The sequence below is a fragment of the Triturus cristatus genome, chromosome 10 (genome assembly GCF_964204655.1).
Source record: "Triturus cristatus chromosome 10, aTriCri1.1, whole genome shotgun sequence".
Classification (NCBI taxonomy): domain Eukaryota; kingdom Metazoa; phylum Chordata; class Amphibia; order Caudata; family Salamandridae; genus Triturus; species Triturus cristatus.
Window position 1 is genome coordinate 1,169,479,127 of NC_140593.1, and position 21,579 is coordinate 1,169,500,705.

The 21,579-nt window shown below is 45.4% G+C and overlaps 1 protein-coding gene across 1 annotated transcript in view; it reads left to right on the forward strand.

The window, feature by feature from the left end:
• The window catches only part of LOC146796876 (vomeronasal type-2 receptor 26-like), a 117,443-nt gene that overhangs the window by 46,979 nt on the left and 48,885 nt on the right, over nt 1-21,579 (forward strand). Inside the window, exon 3 of the mRNA XM_085631410.1 lies at nt 9,282-9,573. Within this exon, the coding sequence (XP_085487536.1) occupies nt 9,282-9,573 (292 nt within the window). The remainder of the gene's footprint in view (nt 1-9,281; nt 9,574-21,579) is intronic.

The window sequence follows — 21,579 nt, forward strand, 5'->3', positions numbered from 1 at the left end:
TCTTCTGTCTACTATGTTCTGTGCTCCTGTGTGTAGCAGGTGAACAGTAGCAGAATGATGAGTTGAGGCTACACTTTAGTCTAGTTATTAATGGAAATCTCCACAAGTTCGCTCGTTCATGCAGGATATAGGAACTCCAATCACCTAAAATGTTGGTCTGTGTTGCTTGTATCTGCTCCTGGGACCAGAATCTGCCACCATAAGGGTCTACTGGTGCCCCCTCACCACGGTGGATAGGGCATTGCATATCATTCTGGTACAGTTCCGTTAATCGTATCATGTAAAAAGTGAATGGAATTACAGTAGTAACTACTGGTAACGATATTGTTTCTCTATGCAGAATGCTGCTTTTGACCATATGTAATGTTGTTCTGTACCACTGCATTCAACAGTTATTATACACCTCAACACGTTTATAGAAACCCACCCAATTGAATTCAAGTTACAGATTACCTTTCACACTAAGAAAAAAACAAGTAGTTTTGAGGTAAGGTCAATGGTAGAATATAATGGCATTCCAAAGCAGCCCACCCGTTTACAGGTCTCATTACAGACAGTTTTAGCTGTCTGGCATACCTCAGGTCACCAATAGTTCAAACAAGCGTGCATGTGCCCACCTGTGTGGCTTACATGCCAGTACCAACAACAGTGGACACCTAGCAGTGGCAGAATGCCATGCCTGGTAAGTTATTAAGTTGAAAATTATCAAATCATGTCCCTGTAAATATAATGCTTTATGCTTCCTGTGACATAAATGGCCCTCCACTTCCTGGATCTCATTAGCGCCTGGAAACAGCTTGAATGGGCTGTTTGTGGAAGACATGGAATTTTGAGGATGATTACATTGTACCATTTGTGCTACCATTGATTATGGTACTCAAGTAGTTCTTTTGTTTTACTAGATAAGTAACATGGCGTGTAGCTGATTATTTTGAGTTAGTGTGTGTTCTTAAATGTATTTTATTTACAAGCTTACAGCTTTGTTACTTGTGTCTTCATGTCATGCCATGTTACAGATAGTCATTAATCACCCTTACAAGTTTGTATGTTTTACTTTATCTTGGTGACATGTTATTGACTTTTAAGCTTTCTTATAGCTGGGCTAAGAAAATGACCCATTGCCAAAATGAATATTATGGACTATTTTGTGTTTATGCCTTTTACTTCAACCCCTCTCAATGAGAATGTCATCTTCTGAATTCTTTTTATGATATGGGTATTTGAGGGTACAGCTTAACTCCGTTAGTGCAATCAGTTCATCAATGTGGACTGACTCCCAGCTTCCATATTGTTGTAGCCCAAGAGGTTGCTTCGTTATGGTATTTTCGATTCAAGGACAGTTTCGAACACAAGCCCAACTATTATCAAACACTTTCCTTAACAAGAAGCCAACTTATAGGGTTTGACATTTCATGATTAAGAAAAGTAAGACCAATTGGCTTTGCTGATGTTTGATATTTTGTGTTTGTAAACAAGCTAGCATACTGAAATATAGTGCGAATTTCTGGTCGGTAGTTAATAGCCCCTTCCTCTCTGAAACTCCTAATTCTAATATTGATTGTCTAATCCCAGCAGACAAATGGGTATCGCATTTCGGAAATATTTTTAGCGATGTAAACCTGGCAGTAACAAAGGAGTTTAGGGAAGGTGGAAATACTAGTACATTACTTCATATCAGGGTAGAGGAGGTTTATGAAGCAATTGTAACTACAGCTGGCGGAAAGGCCCCAGGCAGATCCAAATGTATGGGCGAGCATCTTAACAAATGTTTTTACTGCCGGGTGCCCACATGGATACCCAATATCTTGGGGGAAAGCAGTTAAAAGGGTGCAAGAGATGAGCCCATATGTGATAGGCCAATCTCGCTTTTAGATTCTGCAGCCAAAATTATTGGAAAAGTCATATTAAATCGTTTAACGACATGGCTGGATGACCGTAAAGTCATTTCCAACCTGCAATATGGCTTCAAACCTGGTAAAGGGACCTTGGACCAATGCTTAAATTTACACCTAGTGGTAGGAAAGTACACCATCGCAAAAAAAGGAACAATCCATTTGGCATTCATGGACTTGACGCAAGCTTTTGACTGTGTTAACAGATCAAAGTTGTGGTCTATCCTAAGCAATATGGGTCTCGAACCAGAGCTTGTGGATTTCTTACATGCTATCCACAAGAATAATACAGCGGCTGTCAGATATAATAGCAATGGGGATCTTACACCGACATGGGACGTGAAAAGAGGGGTATGCCAAGGTTGTATCCTGGCCCCTCTATTATTCACACTATACATAAACAATCTGGGAGACTCCTTAATTGCCAGTTGCATAGATATTCCTAGATTTGGCGACAAGATGATTCCCGTGTTAATATACGCTGATGACACAGTCATTTTAGCTAGAACGGCAATGGGCCTCCAATCAATTTTAAATACTTTTATAGTTTTTATGGATTGTCTAGATTTAACAAGAAATTTTAAAAAATCGCATACCATGCCAGTTAGCCTCGGAAAGCCCCCCAAAAAGATACAATTTTACTGCAAAGGGATAGAGCTAACAAAGGTCCCAACTTTCCCTTATTTGGTGGTACTTTTTGACGAAAGTGCGTCATGGTGCCCACAAAAATAAATATCCTTGCAAGGGCTACAGGGGCCACATCAAATTTTGCTAAAAAAGTAGGGACTAAACCGATTGCGGCCCCTGACGAAGATATATAAGGAAAAATGCATCCCGATGGCAACCTATGGCAGTGACATCTGGGGATATAAAGAAGGGAAGGGCATTCAACAGGAGGAAGACAAATTCTTACGTAAGGTCTTGGCAGTCCTACATTCCACCGCCGCTTATATAATACTCGAAGAACTGGGGATGGGTTATATATCAGATCGGACTGCAGAGGCTCCGCTGATGCGTTGGCTGAGAGTATGGGCAAGTCCCATTACTAATTTACATCAAATAATAATTACTGACTGCCTAGCATTAGACAGAGCCAAACACATTCCCTGGTTTAGGTATTTAAAGGAACTGACAAATTGGTTAGGTTGTCGTGATTTATTTCTAAACCCCAAACCCATGACCAAACTTACAATTAGAAATATAAAACTTCAGTTTTTTTCCAAGCGCCAGGGACTAAAGGAAAAGAGGAGCTGTTAAAACCATCTATAAGACGTTACATTACACTATCCATGAATAATCAAGTCCAACCTTACTTATTAAGCGTGGTAAGCCTTTCCATTGTTTTCTTTTAACCTCTTGAGTGCCCATGACGAGCTGGTCTCGTCATGGGCCGCGGTTGCGCTGTGCCCATGACGAGACCAGCTCGTCATAAACCCCGCCCGCTAATGCAACGGCCGGCACAGGGCGGGGAAAGGGGCGGGCACTCAAGGGGTTAACAAGATTTTGTCTGCAAATGGCTCATTGGCTCCTATCTGTCCCTCAGGGTTTTTCTAAACCTGGCACCTTAGAACCTTGTCAGTGTGATAATTTTTCCGAACAGGACATTCTTCATTGTATTTTCTTTTGTGATTATTATGTTTCCCTACGTAAGAAATTCATATTACCATTACTCAGAGAGTGCCACTTTGTCTAAGTTAGGCCAGCCCTACTGTACCTTCAGATGTCAGCTTACCCCATGGTTTGTTTTGGTGTGGCAAGTTTTTTAACAGGAGCCATTAGGCATAGGAAAAACTGTTTTTTCAATTGTTATTAGGGTTTTTAATATGTTTTTATTTCGAGGCCCAACATTGTGTCATAAATGGGGATTATCCTAATACACGAGTTTGCTGTATCGTACCTTGCACTTTCTACAATGTTTTTGTACTGTATGTATAGCAGTCACTGGTATTTTGTATGGTCTCCGGAAATGCCATGAATGTGAACTACTTTTTTCCTTGAGCATATTTCATCAGCACTGTGTGCTTCCCAAAAGCCCAGATGTCAGATTCCCCCATGGCCTGTTTTGGGGTTGCAAGTTCTTTTAATCGGAGCCATTAGGCATAGGTAAAACTGGCCTTTAACTGCCACTATGATTTTCAATGGGATCATCCTAGTCTATGAGATTGCCTTATTGCATTTTTGCACTTTATAATGCTTTTTTGTACTATATTTATAGTAGCACCTTGCACTTTACAAACCTCTCTGCACTTTTATGATGTATCATTGGAACAACATTAGCAAAGTTTTGTATTTCATTATGTTAGCCCATTTGCACTCTGAATTTTGCACAAAATGTTTTTATTTCGTATGTATTCTAAGATTTGACTACCCTGCTGACACTAGGAATACTTTTCCTTTTAATGAAACGTAGCGTTTTATGTTATGTTTACTTTTATGACATTAAGTTGTTGAATAAAGCTGTCTTGACTGACTGACTGTGTGGAGGTGGGTATGATGGGTGTTGGGTGTTTCTATTGGTTTCCTTTTTCGGCCTTCTGACCCACCCGCCTTCCCTCCCCCCTTTCCCCCTCTCTGGCCTTGCATCAGCACATGAAGGGAGATGACCCAATTCCCGTACACGCTAACCTCTGAAGATGCAGTGGTATGAATGCTATGGATGCAACAACTTGGAAAGCAGTGACGTGGAATGAACGCGGACTGAATGACTGAAGAAAGATGCGGCTGGTAGCAGCATACCTTAACCCCCATGGGGTGGACATAGGTTTTCTACAAGAGCTGCACTTATCTAACACTAGCTGCCCACGCTTGCCCGCGGGATGGATAGATGGGAGAAAAATGTATAGCTGGCCATTATTCTGAGAATGGGGCTCCCATGGCACATGAGAGCTGTGATATGCAGCCCTCAAGGTCGCTATGTTATAGAAGCAGGGGTGCTTGGCGGTTGCCCTGTCAAGCTCATATCAGTGTATGGCCCCAAAACAGACGATGCTTCCTTCTTTGCTGAGTTTTAGTGATTGGCAGAGTCCCTGGGCCCGGACGTGACACTCTGGGGAGGGGATTTCAATGTGGCTCTCGACCCGGAAAAGGTCAGATTAGGTAGACCTTGTAGTCCCCACCTGAGGGTGGCAGAGAAGCAACAGGTTCTCATGGAGGATCATGACCTGGTAAATGTCTGGCGTCGCAGATATCCCCACAGCAGGGAGGGAACTTCTGTATCAGCCGCTGGACCCTCATGGTCTACAATTGATTACTGGTTAAAGTCGCATGGTCCCTATCGGATCACACGCCGGCCCTACCATAATTAACGGTGCCTGAAACTCCTAGTAAAGTGTTCACCTGAAGGCTCCCGGCTGGGGCTATCCGAAACCAGGTCTTCTGGGAAGAGATAAGGTCTACAACCACTGAATATTTCAAAATCAACATGGTATCGGTTAAATCCCCGTCCGCACTGTGGGAGGCCTGTTATCAGAGGCAAGTGTATTGCCAAACAGGTAGGGGTCCTGCGAGTTCGTAGGAATAACCTCCGGCGCCTGGAAATGGAGATACGAGACCTTGAATCTGAATACTTTGCCTCCAAAGAGCTAGTAATCCTAGGCCGAATTAGGGTCAAGATGCCCGAATTTGAAGAAGCAGCACATAGAGAGACACTGTATTTAGGTAAGGTATTCCGAGCCCGCCAATATAGCGAAGGAGACCGAGCCAGGAAAACCCTAGCGGGAATTCCTATAAAACCATGGGCAAATGACTATATCAGCGAGTTACGAGTCGGTAAGGATGCCTCAGCCATAGGACAAGAGGTTATACAGAAAGAAACGCTGGCCTTTTATTCCACACTGTATGCTGCACGCCAAACTGAGGCACACCCGATCCGATTTCCCTCTTTGACTCTATTGAATTGGTCTGGCTAAGTGATAGCCACCGTAAGTACCTGGACAAGTCATTCTCTGAGAAGGAATTGATAGGTGTGATACGAGCGATGCCCAGGGACAAGGCTCTCAGTTTGGACAGACTTATGTTCACATTTTATAAGGAGTTTGTGCCTCTTCTTGTGCCCCATCTCCTCAACATGTATGAGGAGGCACTGGAGTGAGGATTCCTTCCCCCTCCCTTCGAGAGGCACTGATCATAACTGTTTTAAAGCCGGACTAAGACCCTTTGCGGTGCGGCTCCTATGGGCCGCTGTCCATGATCAATCACAATAACAAGATACTCACTAAATTGCTTGCTTCCTGGTTACTCCACTTTCTCTCCACAGTGCTCAGAACTGACCAGTGTGGCTTCGTTCCTGGTAGGAGCACGTCCTTTAATTTTCATACCCTGTTTGCAACCATCCAAGAGTTTGATCCTTCTCTTCCCATGGCGACCATTTATTTGGAAGCCGCCAAGGCATTTGACACCCTGGAGTGGCCTTATCTTTTTAAACTTCTCGCCCTTATTGGTCTTAGCCCGTTCTTCCTACAAAATATTGCTCTTCTGTACACATCCCCGACTGCGAGAATGCGGATAAATGGAGTGGTCTCACCCCAATCAGTGTGGCGCCTGGCACGAGGCAAGGCTGCCTGCTGTCACCTCTCCTATTCGCTGTGGCTATGGAGCCACTTGCAGCCAGATTACGGCAACATCACGTGCACCGTGGTCTCAATTTCACACCATGGGTGATCCTAGTATCACTGTATGCGGACGACGTAACCTTATATGTCAACCGCCCGGCAGCAAACCTGGACCCACTAATCTGTGACATCACCAGGTTGGGTGGCCTCTCGAGCGTTGCGATCAACTGGGGGAAGTCCATGATCCTCCTGCTGACTGCAGCCACCGAATGGTTCCAGTCGGAGTTCCCACTCAAATGGGCAGACTCCCCAGTGAAGTATTTGAGCATATGGATCAGTCGGGACCCTGAAGAACATTGGCGCTATAATTATGGCAAATTGATGGATTGGCTGTAGAGCCAGCTGCGCCAGTGGATGTCACTCCCGCCGTCTTTGGCAGGCTGGATTGCTATCGCTAAGATGGTGAACAAAGCAAGCACAAGGAGATGATGGACGGAGCGCTGAAACTTTTCAGACACTCACCCCCAGTCACAGATATGAGTTGAATCCATCATCATTCTTTAGCTCACTTCGCCACTTCAGTTCAGGCCCAGCTGTATGCAGACCCTGTGCCTCATGGGAACAGTCCAGCCTGAAATGCCAAGCCAGGTCTTCCCTGAACCGGAAACAAGCATCCTGGGACCAGTTACTGTGTAACACCCTTCATCAGCCAGGCTAGCTTGAATCCAGTGGCAAAGTGAGCAAGGGACCTACGTCTGGGCATACCCTGCCAACTTAGAGCAAACAAAGCAAATACAAGGAGATGATGGACGGAGCACTGAAACTTTTCAGACACTCACCCTCAGTCACAGATCTTGGTTGAATTCATCATCATTCTTTAGCTCACTTCGCCACCTCAGTTCAGGCCCAGCTATATGCAAATCAGTCTTCACCCTGTGCCTCATGGGAACAGTCAAGCCCGAAATGCCAAGCCAGGTCTTCCCTGAACCGGAAATAAGCATCATGGGACCTGTTTTGAGGTAACACCCCTCATCACACAGGCTAGTTTGAATCCAGTGGCAAAGGGAGCAAGTTGGTAGCACTGCCCCAGTTCTTGTATGTTTTTATCGTCCTCCCGCTGCCCCTCACTGAAGAATTCAAGAAACAACTCCGTTTGAATCTGATATCCCTTGTCTGAGTGGGTGGACAGCCGCAAATCACATAGGAGCCACTCACCATTCCGTTTGGGTAAGGTGGACTGGGCGCTCCAGATATGGAACTGTACTACAATTGCGTGCAGGCCCACTTTGGGTTTCATTGGGTCTACCCAACTCAGTTTATGGCGCACACCGTCCCAGAAAACGATCAGGCAGACCCGGTCCCACTGCATATGGCAATGTTCCGGCGACAACTTCGCCCCTGGCCCGGAATCAATCTGGTTGGCTGCACAGCTTGGGGGTGGCAGGAGCTTCGACGCAGGGCACGGCTAGACTCTATGTTCACACCGTCCGTACCACTCGCTAAACAACCTGCATTCCCTATTTGTGGCTGAAGCAGGAGTCCGTCAATGACTGCGGAAGCTACAGCTTCACACGCTTGGGAGTGCATTTCGTGACGGCGTGTTTATAAGCATGGATGAGGCATGATGGATAGATTGACATATTTGCAGCTCGGAGCAGCATTGCGCATGACTTATGACTTATTCCCGATTGTACCACCAAAATTCCGAGTCCTGGAGAAATTTGTAACCACCCATCATCTCGCAAGCTCATTACTCGCCTATTCTCTGGTATGCAGCGTGAGTCTCCAAAAAGCACCCCAACGGCACAGTGTCGATGGGAGGAATGCCTGGGAGCCCCCTTTGAAGAGGGAGTGTGGGAATATTGCTGCGCTCAGGCCAGGGAGCTATTGCCCAAATACAGTTTGCATCTGATTCACTTCAAATTTATCCATAGGCTATATAGGACCCCTGTTTGGATGCCCAAAGTGGACTTGAGTGATTATACATGCTGTGTACGTTGTAGGGCGCCAAACCCTTCCTTCCTACACGTGGCGTGGGCGTGCCCCGGGGACATGTCGTATTGGGGAAACATCTTTGATGCACTGGAGGAAGTGATGGGGCACAGATGTTAACGATCCCTGCTGGTTGCCTTGCTTGGGTATGTGTACAATATACAGTCTGAAAACCGGAGGCTAGAAGTTATGCTTCAGCTACTTGCTAAAAGGAGAGTGGCGATTTACTGGAAACGCAAGCCGAAACCCCGGGTGGCTGACTGGCTTAGGGACGCAGCTGTTTGCCATAACCAGCTATCAGAGTTTTGGTAGCTAATGTCGGTGCAGGCACACCCAAAAAACATTTGGGATCCATTGCAGAGCTAACTCGCTGCTCAAATGCTTGACCGGGTGGCGACCCCGTCAATATTGGCTGAGCAGGCGCTAGGCGAGCGCCCCAATATGATGTGTTGGCACTGCTGGAATTCCAAGATCGCTTTGTACTCGATGGCCAGAGAGACCTTCCCTCCCTCCACCTGGCGCTCTCTTTTTTATTCATTCTCCATGATAAGATTTATGGACTCTTGCAATGCAAAATAGGCTATGTCCGGCATAACTTCCTGAGAGGCCTTGGCTGGCCGACTGGACGCAAAGATGTCTTATGCTATGATGGAATGACAACACAAACAGCCTGTTGAATATAATGTAGGAAGAAACTGCATTTCTTTGTCAATCCTTGTTAATCTAATAAACTCCCCAGATATCTGAGGGGTGATAGATGCGTATTGTATTTGTCTAAAAATTGTAAATAAAAACTTTAAAAAATATATATATTCCTTGGTATTCATATGTTTTTTGCCCTCACCAGGATTTATACAGATTTCTATCAAAGTGTCCTTGCAATGGAGTTTGCCATCGGTGAAATCAATAGAAGTCCTGGTTTCTTATCCAACATTACCTTGGGTTTTCACATTTATGACTCATGTTCCTCTGAGGTGGTGGCCATTGAGGGCACTCTGCAGGAGCTCTCAGGAGGGAAAGAGATAATCCCAAACTACAGCTGTCGTTTGATCCCCAAGCTGGCTGGCTTCCTTGGAGATGGTCTGACATCCGGCGCTCTACCTATGGCAAGGATACTCTCTGTTAGCAGGTTCCCTCAGGTATGCTGTGGTCCTATTGTGTCCAAAATACACTTACTTTTGTGTAACCCTCAGTGGAACAGATTTCTATGTTCATTTGGTACTTCTTTATTATCAATAAACCATTTATCACTTACCGTTTAAATCATCTTTGCTTGCTAACACTATACTATAAATCCTCACTTTGCCTCATTGTTAGTGCCACTGGGCTCAATGTGCCAGATATTCCTTGTTTCTGACCGGATAGTAACTATTGCTAATTTTGAATACCACTCCAAACACCAATCTGCATTATTATGTTAGTTATAAGCCTTCCCTTGCATTGTGACTTGCAGCATTACAGATAATGGTACTTATGCTGATTTTGAGAGTACTTTACATACTGTGCTACATAGGGACCTTGATGCTGACTTAAGCTTTACATTGCTACTTTATCTGTAAACCAACCATTCTCAACAATCACAACTACCTTAACACACATGTTGTTTCAGTGCATATACTGTGGGATCTTCGAACCTGTAGTGGAGTTTGTACTTATTTTTTTTTTTTTTTGTAATTACATTCACCTCTCACTCAAGCTGCTTTCAGTATCTTTCCAGCAATTGTTTGTGGCTTTTTTGCATTGTTTTGTGAATGGCATGTCATCAAGATGACTGCTTCAGAGCATGCAATGTCCAAAATGAAGGTCTATTGAAAAAGCACCAGGGGACCGGAATTGCATGGTAAGATGAGGAAGAAACACATTAGGCTTTTTTTTATAGCACTGTTTTTTTTCTGCATAGCCCGGGGGGGGGGGGGGTGCAATTAGCCATAAAACAGAAACATTTTCTAAGTATCAAAGTATCAATCTCTATGTCATTTTCCAGGACTCAAACCCATTGCCATTTTTCCTCCAAACCCCCTCAAAAAAGCTTGTTGTCTTAAAACCAAATCTTTCAATCATCAGTATGATAAAACTGTATGATTAGTGGGAGAGTTAAGGTGCTGAGCATTGCAACTTGTGGAGGGTAGGTTGGAATATCGCTTCCCATATCATGCCATGAGATTTTCTCAAATAGTCATGCAGAGCCATGCAACCTCTAATCGAGAACCGGAAATACACAGAAAGGATGAGTTCACACTGGTTGTCACTGTCCCTGCAGTACAAAAGGAGGTGGTGATGGACGGAGCATCTGAGCCAATCAAACACTCACACCCAGTCAACAGATCTGGGCTTGATCCATCACCGTTCTTTAGCCCACTCTGCCACCCCAGTTCAGACATGGCCATATGCAAATCAGTCTGACCCTGTGCCTCATGGGAACAGTCCAGCCCGAACTGCCAAGCCATGCCTTCCCTGGACCGGAAACAAGCTTCCTAGGACCGGTTTCTGGCATTTCAGCCGTCTTCAGCCAGGCTTGCTTGAATCCAGTGGCAAAGTGAGCAAGGGACTCACCTCTGAGCATACCCTGCCAACTTATGGCGAACAAAGCGGTACAAAATGGGGTGGTGATGGACGGAGCATCAGAACCAATCAAACACTCACACCCAGTCAACAGATCTGAGTTTGATCCATCACCGTTCTTTAGCCCACTCTGCCACCCCAGTTCAGACATGGCCATATGCAAATCAGTCTGACCCTGTGCCTCATGGGAACAGTCCAGCCCGAACTGCCAAGCCATGCCTTCCCTGGACCGGAAACAAGCTTCCTAGGACCGGTTTCTGGCATTTCAGCCGTCTTCAGCCAGACTTGCTTGAATCCAGTGGCAAAGTGAGCAAGGGACTCACGTCTGAGCATACCCTGCCAACTTATGGCGAACAAAGCAGTACAAAAGGAGGTGGTGATGGACGGAGCATCAGAACCAATCAAACACTCCCACCCAGTCAACAGATCTGGGTTTGATCCATCACCGTTCTTTAACCCACTCTGCCACCCCAGTTCAGACATGGCCATATGCAAATCAGTCTGACCCTGTGCCTCATGGGAACAGTCCAGCCCGAACTGCCCACCCATGCTTTCCCTGGACCGGAAACAAGCTTCCTAGGACCGGTTTGTGGCATTTCAGCCGTCTTCAGCCAGGCTTGCTTGAATCCAGTGGCAAAGTGAGCAAGGGACTCACGTCTGAGCATACCCTGCCAACTTGTGGCAAACAAAGCGGTACAAAAGGGGGTGGTTATGGACGGAGCATCAGAACCAATCAAACACTCCCACCCAGTCAACAGATCTGGGTTTGATCCATCACCGTTCTTTAACCCACTCTGCCACCCCAGTTCAGACATGGCCATATGCAAATCAGTCTGACCCTGTGCCTCATGGGAACAGTCCAGCCCGAACTGCCAAGCCATGTCTTGCCTGGACCGGAAACAAGCTTCCTAGGACCAGATCTGTTGACTGGGTGTGAGTGTTTGATTGGTTCTGATGCTCCGTCCATCACCACCCCCTTTTTTTTCACCACCCCCTTTTGTGTCACTGTCCCTGCAGCATAACTTTGGTAGGGCTCTTCTAACCTTATCCTTGAATTTGAACTCCCAAGGACATTTACAAGTACTAGAGAAGTCAGTTTCTTGATTTGTCCTTCAGGGAACATGAGGCTTGAATTAGCTGTGAGCATTTGGCTTCAGCTGCTGGGCAATTAGCTTCAAGAAGATGTTTTTCATGGATAAATTATGTGAGCTCTGAAACAGCTGCTGACCTGTGGAGAAACCTTGGCTAGAGGCGCTTAGTGGACATGAGCCAGGTTTATGGGGTTGTATGACTCTTCGGTTTCTATACTCCATGTGTTCTTCAAAGGTCTTTTTGCAGTCACTGGGGAAAATGTCCAATTAACTGATGTGCTGCAGAAGACTTCCATTGCCTCGGTCACAGAGGAAAATCCCCCACACCAGTAAGGTTTATAGATGTTACTAGATTACTGAAAGACAATACACCACAAATCCTGCAATATCACAACAGAAAAAGCAATTTCTTAAAAATTGACTTTTTCCAGCCAAGTCTATTTCAAAAACTTTGGGTTAAGCCTCTCTTATGAATATACTAAGGGCCTGGTTATGAGTATAAGAGGTAGTTATAATTCATGGTAAACAAAGATACCATGGGGTACATTATTTATTGAGTGCAATAAATGCAACCTATTTTGAGCTATTGAGGAATAACATGTGTATTTTGGTGTTTAGCCACCAAAATCCGCATGATATGATGAATACCGTGTATTTTTCCCCTGTTAAACTGTGGCAGGTTTACCTGTTAAGTTATTAAGTTATTTAAAACACCAGATAAATATCGAGAGCCTCATTTATGAGGTTTTGCCGTAGGGCAGCACTGCAGGCCTTCCTGCTGTGCTGCCCTTCGGCAAAAGGAAAGGGCACGAATGAGCCGTATCTTTCAGATATGGGGCATTGCTGTCCTTTTCCCCTGCACTGGCACACAATGTGCTGCCGTGCGTCAATGCAGGCACCTTTGCACCATAGTGCAAGGGTGCATGTGTTGCAAGGATGATTATTTTCGTGAGGAAGGAAAACCTTCCAGCACAAAAACAATCACAAGAGACTTTTCCCTCTTTCTATGTGTGCTGCAGAAAAAGGAAAAACAAGGAGAAATAAAAATATTTCTCCTCGTTGTGCCTTCCTAGTTTTTGGCGTTGCCTCAGATTTACAATTTCTCATAAATCTGGGGCAGTGTCAAAAAGCCATGGATGATGCTTGGAATGCACCAAGCAACACCCATTGCATGCCTCTCTTTATTGGGTCCCTCTTATTCTTTATGTTCACTTTTAACAACCACTACTTTCCTAATGACTTGCATTTTTCCCAGTTTTAGGGCTGCATTTTTACAGCAGGAAATCCCCAATTGCACGGATCTAAACAAAAACAAGAACACAATGAAAACTTGCAACAATGATGTGCACAGACTGGAGATCCAACAAGGGAGCCAGGAGAACCAATTCGAAAACCACTTCTGCTTAGAGGCACCTCCCTCTTCATGCATGTCTCTTTGTAAGTGGTGAATTCCTTAGATGGCAGGAGTCAATGCCTTATTGTCTACATCATTCCTTGTAATGAAGGTGCAGCAGGCTGCACCGATCTTGGCACACCCCTCCCTCTAATGCTGTCATCTAGTCCAAAACACATATCAATGCTGCACTACCATGAGGTAGACCGCTCGCAATTCTTATTTGATTGAATTAAGGCCAAGCTCAGTGCTGTTCATCATTTTAAGCATTTCCCACCTGGTTATTTGCAACCAGCAGAGATTGGCTTTTGTCTGTAGAGTGAAGAAGGGTAACAACCCGCCTGCCGAAACTTGTGTGCCAGTGAATAGTCTGAATTCTTCAGTAATGTCCTTCTACTAAGCCCAGCCAAACTAATCCGCAGTTCTTTTTTCACGAGCTTGATGCAGCAACGTTGTCTTCTTCCACAACGGATGCTGGTAGAAGGCTCACAGTTCTTCTTTGGAACTGGAAATGACCAGGGTCGTAAGTGGCATGCAGTGTAAGTGGGGCCACTAGAATTTTGTGTTTCTGCAGCTGTAGTGGTTTCCACTTAATTATGGATTTACAGCGTCTGTCAGATAATCCACCATCCACATGGTGACCATGGAGCAGAGTCAGCACCATTCTGGGATGATCTGAGTATAGGCAAACTTGCCGCACTGCCATTAGAAATCCATCAACTTGGAGGTGCCCCATTGCATATCTGTTATGGGCATATTCATGCAGCAGTTCTCATTCATGCCCAGTGGAAGCGTTCCTGTACCTCTGAAACACAAGGAATACAGTGTAATTTTCTGTACTATTAGGGGTTGCTCCTTCCCTTATAGCTGAGTGCATCCACCCACCTCAGTATCCCAGGTTTCCTGACATTGATTGGCTATGCTCTCATTCAACCCTCTCCCATGTAACTCATTCCCCTTTTTATCCGCGAGCTGGACGACCCTACACAGTAATTCTATGTTGGGAGTCCACTTGTTGTTAAAGAAAGTCACCTCAGAAAAGCTAAGGGCCACCCTTTGACCACAAATGGAGGCCGGAGTGAACATGTTTGTGCATTGAGTTGGGCGTTTTGCTACCTTCAAAAATCTCTTCTCTGGGAAGTCTCGGGGCCGAACAGTGTCCTACCCTATGGTGCTCTTTCTGCGCATCCTGTCCAGCTTGGTTTGTATCTCACTAGGCTCGGTGAAAAGGTATAAAAGCCATTGATTTGGTTTCATATCAGGTCAGATTCACTACTATCCTGTGGGGCTCTACCTTGCTGGGTTGGAGTTTAGCCCTAATTCTGCATAAAGTTGCAAAACATGATCTGGCTGATGTCAGGGAGCCCACTGTGGTCACGTGCTGATACCACGTGTTGTGCAAAAGGGTGCTGTGTTAACAAACTCCACTTGGGTAGGCAGCTCCTTAGCAGTGAAAAGGTGCAGTACCACCCATAATCGACAGGGGCTACATATAGGTACATAACTTGTTATTGGACATTGCAGGTCTTGGTATGGATCCCCAAAAGGCTTCTTTTCTGTCCTGGGGTGTTTGATATAACAGCTGGTTGGTGGTGCATTTTTAGACTTTGTGGTTGACCTGTTCGGATATGAACTTGATTAATTTGTTAATTCAGAAAGATTACATGTGCACCATATTTAATGTTTTCTCCTAGGGTTCCTATATTTTTCTTAGGGGAGTGTTTCTCACACTCCACCAGTCGGGTTTTTTAGTGGGGCATGGAAGGTGGTCCCTGTCAGTGTATCCTTTGATAGTTTTCTGAGGAAATTTAGGGAGATTAATGGTTTTTGAATGTGTCAATCTATTTTATTGTGAGCTGCTAAGACCCTCCCTCTACACCTAGCTGGATGCTTGAAGTGGCTCAAAATATTTATGGGATGGTCTCATGAGCACAAGGATGGATCGCCTCCTGTTTTAGGAAGGGCACCATGGGCGCCACTAGCTACCTAAGAGCGCTTCTCGCCTGATGTGCGCATGGTGGGTCGCTATTGGTGTGAGTTGGGCCTATATGTGCACAGGACTGTGCGATGAGGGGGTGTGTCGCTATTGAGTGCTGTTGGCGGTTGCAACATGCCCCAAGATCCCTTTTTGTGTGCATCTCTCCTGGCATTTGGTGTACAATGTGACCCTCCCATATGGTGCTAAATATCTCAACTTGATCTACTACTTCATTTATCATGAGGCAGAGGGGGTCGGAGATTGCTCTGTGGCTCCCATTTACCCCTACTTATGCTGTCTTGTGGTGTCCGAGGTCAAGGCCTACTGCTTTTTCTGGATGGTGCATGCAAGGCTTGGGGCGTCTGTTAATCGCTAGGCCTAATATGGGGGTAAGCACATCCAGTGTCCTACCCTTATCTGGAGCTGCTGTTGACATTGTGGATCCCCTTTCCCAGGTACCCCCCTCTCCCTCGGACCACATACTGCTTCCTTTCAGCACATGTGGGTCTGCTGTTCCTGGCTTGTGGCTAGGATCTTCTATTGAGCTGGTGTGCTTTTGCCGTTATTTTGGCAGGGTATGGCACGGTGTTCAGATTTCACAAATTGAAAACATCAGAAAAACAGTGCTGGGAACACAAAAACATGAAAAACCTGGGACTTTGGCCAAAAACTGTTGGCAAAGTCTTCCGGGTGATGATGATGAACAAGGACTGCCTCAGTAATTTGGAATGCCTCGCCACCCTGGTGAACCCTCCAACTGACTCAACGCCATGTGGACGCCTTGCATCTTATTGGTTCTTTGTGCGTGCGCTGTGGAGCTTGTAGTTTTTTTATCATCCAGGTGTACGGGAATCCTGGCTTCCAACACTGAGGACAGCTTTGTTTTCGTACCGGAAGGGGGCCTCCATTGGCCGGGGGGCTTTTAGCTTTTGGGGGGCGCGGTTGTATTACCACGCCATGAAGAAAACATGGTTCTCCCTGATGCCGGAGAATGGTGACCTTTCTACTTCGTCATTGGAACCCATCCCGATTGACTTCGAATGCGGGGATTTTGTGTCTGGTTTTTAAATATTTTATCTGGGAGCCTCCAGCCCCCTCATCAGACTGACCTTCCCCTGGGGTGTGGCCAGCCAACTTCGTCCTGGGGTGTGGGGCAGCAGCAGAGTGGGTCCTTGGCTCCCGCAGGTGACCTGATGGTGAACTTTAGTGAAGCTACTCAGTCAAAAGAACACATGGAGCAGGCCTGAAACCCTGAATGCCAGTAAAGTTTGAATTCCCAATGTTGTCTTATTGGCCATTCTTGTGGGTTGATACCATTTTTGGGGGAACATGGTGAATGGGTGCTATTTAGTCTTATATATGCTGGGAGTTTATCTTTACTGTGCATTTTGATTCTGTGATTGTGGGAAGGCATCACCTCCCCAGACAGTTACCCCTCCCTGCTTAGGTTGCACCCCATTCACTTTTAGGCTGTGTTCCCTATCTGCAGTTGCTGTGGCCATGTGTTTGTCCAACTACCTGATCCCTGCTGTGGGGGTGTGGCAGCTGGCGGACCTCCCTGCTGCTGAATGTAAGATTTATCTAATTCCCCTGTGCTTGATTATGTGGGTGATCATTTATAGGGTTTTGTGGTGGCTGGCCCTGGCCCATCGATCTCTGCTCATGGTACGCCTTTAACTGTCATCTGGCTACGAGATGGTCCCTCATGTGGCAATAGTAGCACTCCCTAGGGTCTTCTTGTTGCCAACCTCCCTGGCCTCTACTACAATAGGTGGGTTGAAACCCTCTGAGGTTTTGCTGTGGAGCCCCCTTTAGGACTGGAGCCATTTGTGCGCTTGCAGTCAACACAACCTCCTTGAGGGTGGTCTTCTTAATTTGTGTTGGATGAACTCAGAAGAGTCCCTCTGGGTTTGATCTCATTTAGAGACCATTCTCGTGGGTCGCAGAGTGGAGGGTACATGTGACTGTCCACCCGTTTCATACATGGCCTTCTTCCAGTGGGGGTATTTTCTTTTTGCTGGGTTTATGCTGCTGTTATGTGTAGCCCTCTTTATAATGCCTAAAGGTTCGGGCAAAGTATTCAACAGTGGTAAGGGGTCCTTAGGCAAATCGAGTGCACCACATAGCATCAGGAAACTTCGTCTTCACCACCACTCAGGGCACAAAGGCTCTGTAGTTGTGGCAGCTCAGCGTTCTTAAAGGCGCGTTATTGGTGCAATCAAGACTCTCTTCCTCCTCCAAAACTTTATTGGCTATGAAGGCTTTTGCTATTTGAGCAGCCTCAAGTAGGAGACAGTGTGCATGACGTACCCACTGCCTAACGAATTCGCAAGATTCCGAGAATGTTCTCTGAGACTGCCTCAGTGAAAGCAGTCTTGTTGACAGGTGATGGGTCCGCTTGCCTAACTGTGATGTGGGGGTGTTTTAATGGCACAGGTCTCAGAAAGGAGCTCAAGGGGAGAAGTAGGCAATAGGTCCATCGTCGGAGAACTGGATGGTCATTTGTAGTTTGACCATCAAGCCTCATGCTAATAGATTGTTTGGAGATGAGGGAAAACATAATAGCTGTACTCTCACGCGACTCCCTCCTATCTCTAGTTTGAGGGGTTTTGTGAAAGGGGTTCCTTGTCGCCGTTCCCAAAGAGACTTGCATAACTTTAGTGTCTTTGGCAAAGGGGACTATCCCTTCCCTTAAGCCTGACCTTGTCACCCCCATGCTTCTTAGGAAGCTATATGTTGTATAATTCAGGAGTACTGTGACCACAGGTTCTTCCTCAGGTTGGCCTGTGGTTATCAGTACGAGGCATGTGTGGTTGTGGGCGTTTTCTTCTTTGAGTATTGGTTCCTGATTTACCCCCTTGGTTACTGGGGAAATCCTGTAGCCTCACTCCCGTTACCCGTTCCCGGGGAACTGGGGCTCCCTTTCTCACCCCCACTTGCTGTGTCACTATCTAGAACCACCACATATCTCCCTTCCCTCGTGTATGTTAGTTTGAACCAGTGGGAGTGCGTGTTCTTCCTGCTGCTGAGGTTCTATGTGTCAGACGTGGTAGATGGAGGGTCAATCTTCTGGGGACTATGTCAGAGGATTGCGCTTAAATTGTCTCATGCTTGGGTCTATCCATTTGTCTTTCGGTGTGGGGGCCCGCCGGCTCCTACTATTGGTGGATTGGAGTGCCGTAATGCTGGGAAAGCTGGCATGAGCACCTCCATACTTACATATGGTGGGGAAGGTGCTGACGCCTTGCTTGCTATCGGTTATGGAGGATTACCATTCTAGGCCTCCTCAAAGATGGCCCATAATTCTGATAATACCTCGCTCCTGTCTTTCTTTCGTCCTGTGTATTTAGTTTGTATATGTGTTCTCATGTGTTCAAAAGTGTTAGTGTGAAAAGTTCCCTTCTTAGGCCAGGGAAATTTGTGTGCCTTTGTGTGTGCGTCCCATTTTTGGCAAATCCTATTAAGTTATTTAGCCTGTGCGGGGAACCTGGTTTGCATGTGTTTCAATGGGGAATTCATGATGAGGTTTGTAGTTTTAGTGGACAAAATACAATTTCACTCTTCTTGGGGCATCTTTGTTTTGATTTACTCATGGGGAAAATGTATGTGGTGTACTCCTATAATTGATTACTGCGAGCTCAGTGCTGTCTTCAGATGCATCAGGCAATTCAATATGAACATTTCAATAAACACAGATGACAGGGATGACGGAGGTTTGCAACATAGAAGAAAAGTGCAATTTAAAAAAACCAGTATCTGAATGATATTAACTTTTGGCGTTAAATACAGTTTGTAAGAAATAACAGTACCATCATTTGAAATATTGAGACGTAGATGAGAAAATGCAATGTTTTAGGACAATCTCTGATCGGTTCTTGTACACAATATGGTTTGCAACAAATAACAGTACCATAACATCATGTATATATTACACCAACTCAACAAAAAACTGACAGAGAAAAAATGATTGCTTTGTCAAAAATCTCTTAGCCTGCTCCTAGTGCAGGGGACGTTCTGCACATTACACGGTGCTAAGTGAGCCTGATAGTCTGCCAATATCGGCTCCGGGACAAAGGTAATAGCAATTGTTTGCGGGAAAAAGGTAATAATTCAAAAACCACAGGCCCCTCTTGGCCACACACAAGTTACACCTAGTTTCCCAGGTGCAATTCTTTTTCCCTAAATGTCCTAATCACACCCTGTATCGCATCGAAGGGCCAAGCATACCATCTATGTTATGCACAGTGGTGCAAGCGACCAACACCTCTCACTCCCTTCAGATACCAACAGTTTTATGAAACCAGTAGCACTGAGAAACCCTTTTAGACAAAAAAATATGAGATAGCTCTATCACACAAATAGCGCCCTGGGAGACATAAAGGGCAATACAATAAATATTCACCTTTCCTAGTGTGCTGACTATCAAAAAAAGGTTACTTCCATGAGGTCACCTCCGAGGCAGCCTTATAACTGCTCAGCTAAGACATATAACATTGGAAAATATGCCACATTCTGTCAGTGGCAGGATGCTCAGGTTATCTTTTTACACTTCTTCCTAGTTTGCCATATGCCAGATGCTCTGATGTACTCTCTTACCCTCTGTGATGGCTAATTCAGGACAGACCTCCGCCCCGTGGATTCAGCAGAACTTCCTATCAACTGCGGTCTCTGCACACCTTCCTTGCGGCGCAAATGTGAATCCGTCCGGGAGGGTTCCCCTTCCTTTGGCTGCAGTCGGGTTCAAGATACCATTCAACTGTGATGGTGTCTCACCAAAATGTTGCTTGAACATGAAATACATTTGAAAAACAAGAGACAAGAGGCATTTGGCAAAACAGAAACAGTTTGTTTAATGTGGCTGGGAGATCAGTTACAGGCATAGGTTCTGTGGACTGTCTCAATTTAGAGTACAGTTCATTGTATGCCATAAACAATTCTGGTGATCCGTGTATAGTATGGAATGCAAGTTGCTGCCTTTGGAGTCATAAATTAATTGTTCAATAGATAATTCATGAGGGGCTCTACCTTGCGTGGACACAATGTGGTGGGTGGGTAACGTGTCCAGATGTCTGGCATGGAGAGCGCATTATCACTGCATGTGCTGTGTGTGCTGTGTCCTGATTGGCTATATGTTCCTAACTCACATGTCATCTGACTTTACAATGTTTTTTAACTATGTGTGTAACCCCACAGCCATGTGTGCTTTATTGGGGACAATCTTCCCTGGACTGTTGGTGTTGCTGCACCTATCTGTGGGCTTGATCTGGGATTTCCTGTTCAGATGTTTTTCTGCCGGCTACGTATCACCCCACCTGTTACTTATCATTCATTAACTGCGTCCCTAGGTCTCAGTGCTTTCCTGACTACGTAGTTGTGAGTCAGCATTGAAATGGAGTTCACAAAGGGTGAATTTGTTAAAAAGGACGTGATTTCGGTCACATATATAAATGTATCGCTACTCATATTAACATCAACTTTTTCCATTTTGACTCATTTGAAAAGCCAGCAGTGCCTTGCAGGATACTTTTAAATTTAAATTATATCCAAACTCGTCTTTGGAATTAAAGGTACTTCCAAATTCTCAAACTACTTTATATTTACTTATAAGTCACCTTTAATGTCTCCCGTAGGTGCTCCAAGGGTAGGGTGCTTTGTAACTATAAGTGGTATATGCCCTGGTGACGGAAAAAAACAACAATTTCATTTTCACCCATTAAAGCCCCTAGGTTCCATAGGCTAACACAGGAATACTTTATTAAAGTATAACAATTGAAAGAATGGAGCTAAAAATGTACTTCAAAGTATCAAAATGATAGTTAGAATAAGTTCAACAACTTGCCATTGTTAGATTTATTGAAACAATATCACAGAAAAGAAGTTATAAAACTTGCTTTTCTGATGAGCCCAAATCCAGCCTTCCAGCAGCCCTTCTCGGACTGGACAGTCTCTGCCAAGCTGAGCTAACCTGTCCTAATGAGGTGTGAAGTGGCCTGAGCAGGGACAAGGGAAGCCTCTGGTAGTAGAAAATCTGCAAGCTTCAGAGCAAAAGGCAGGAAGGCGGCTGGGTAGCCAAACTGGTATTCGAAGAGGGAATGATAGTTAGCTGTGTGCCCCTCCAGCT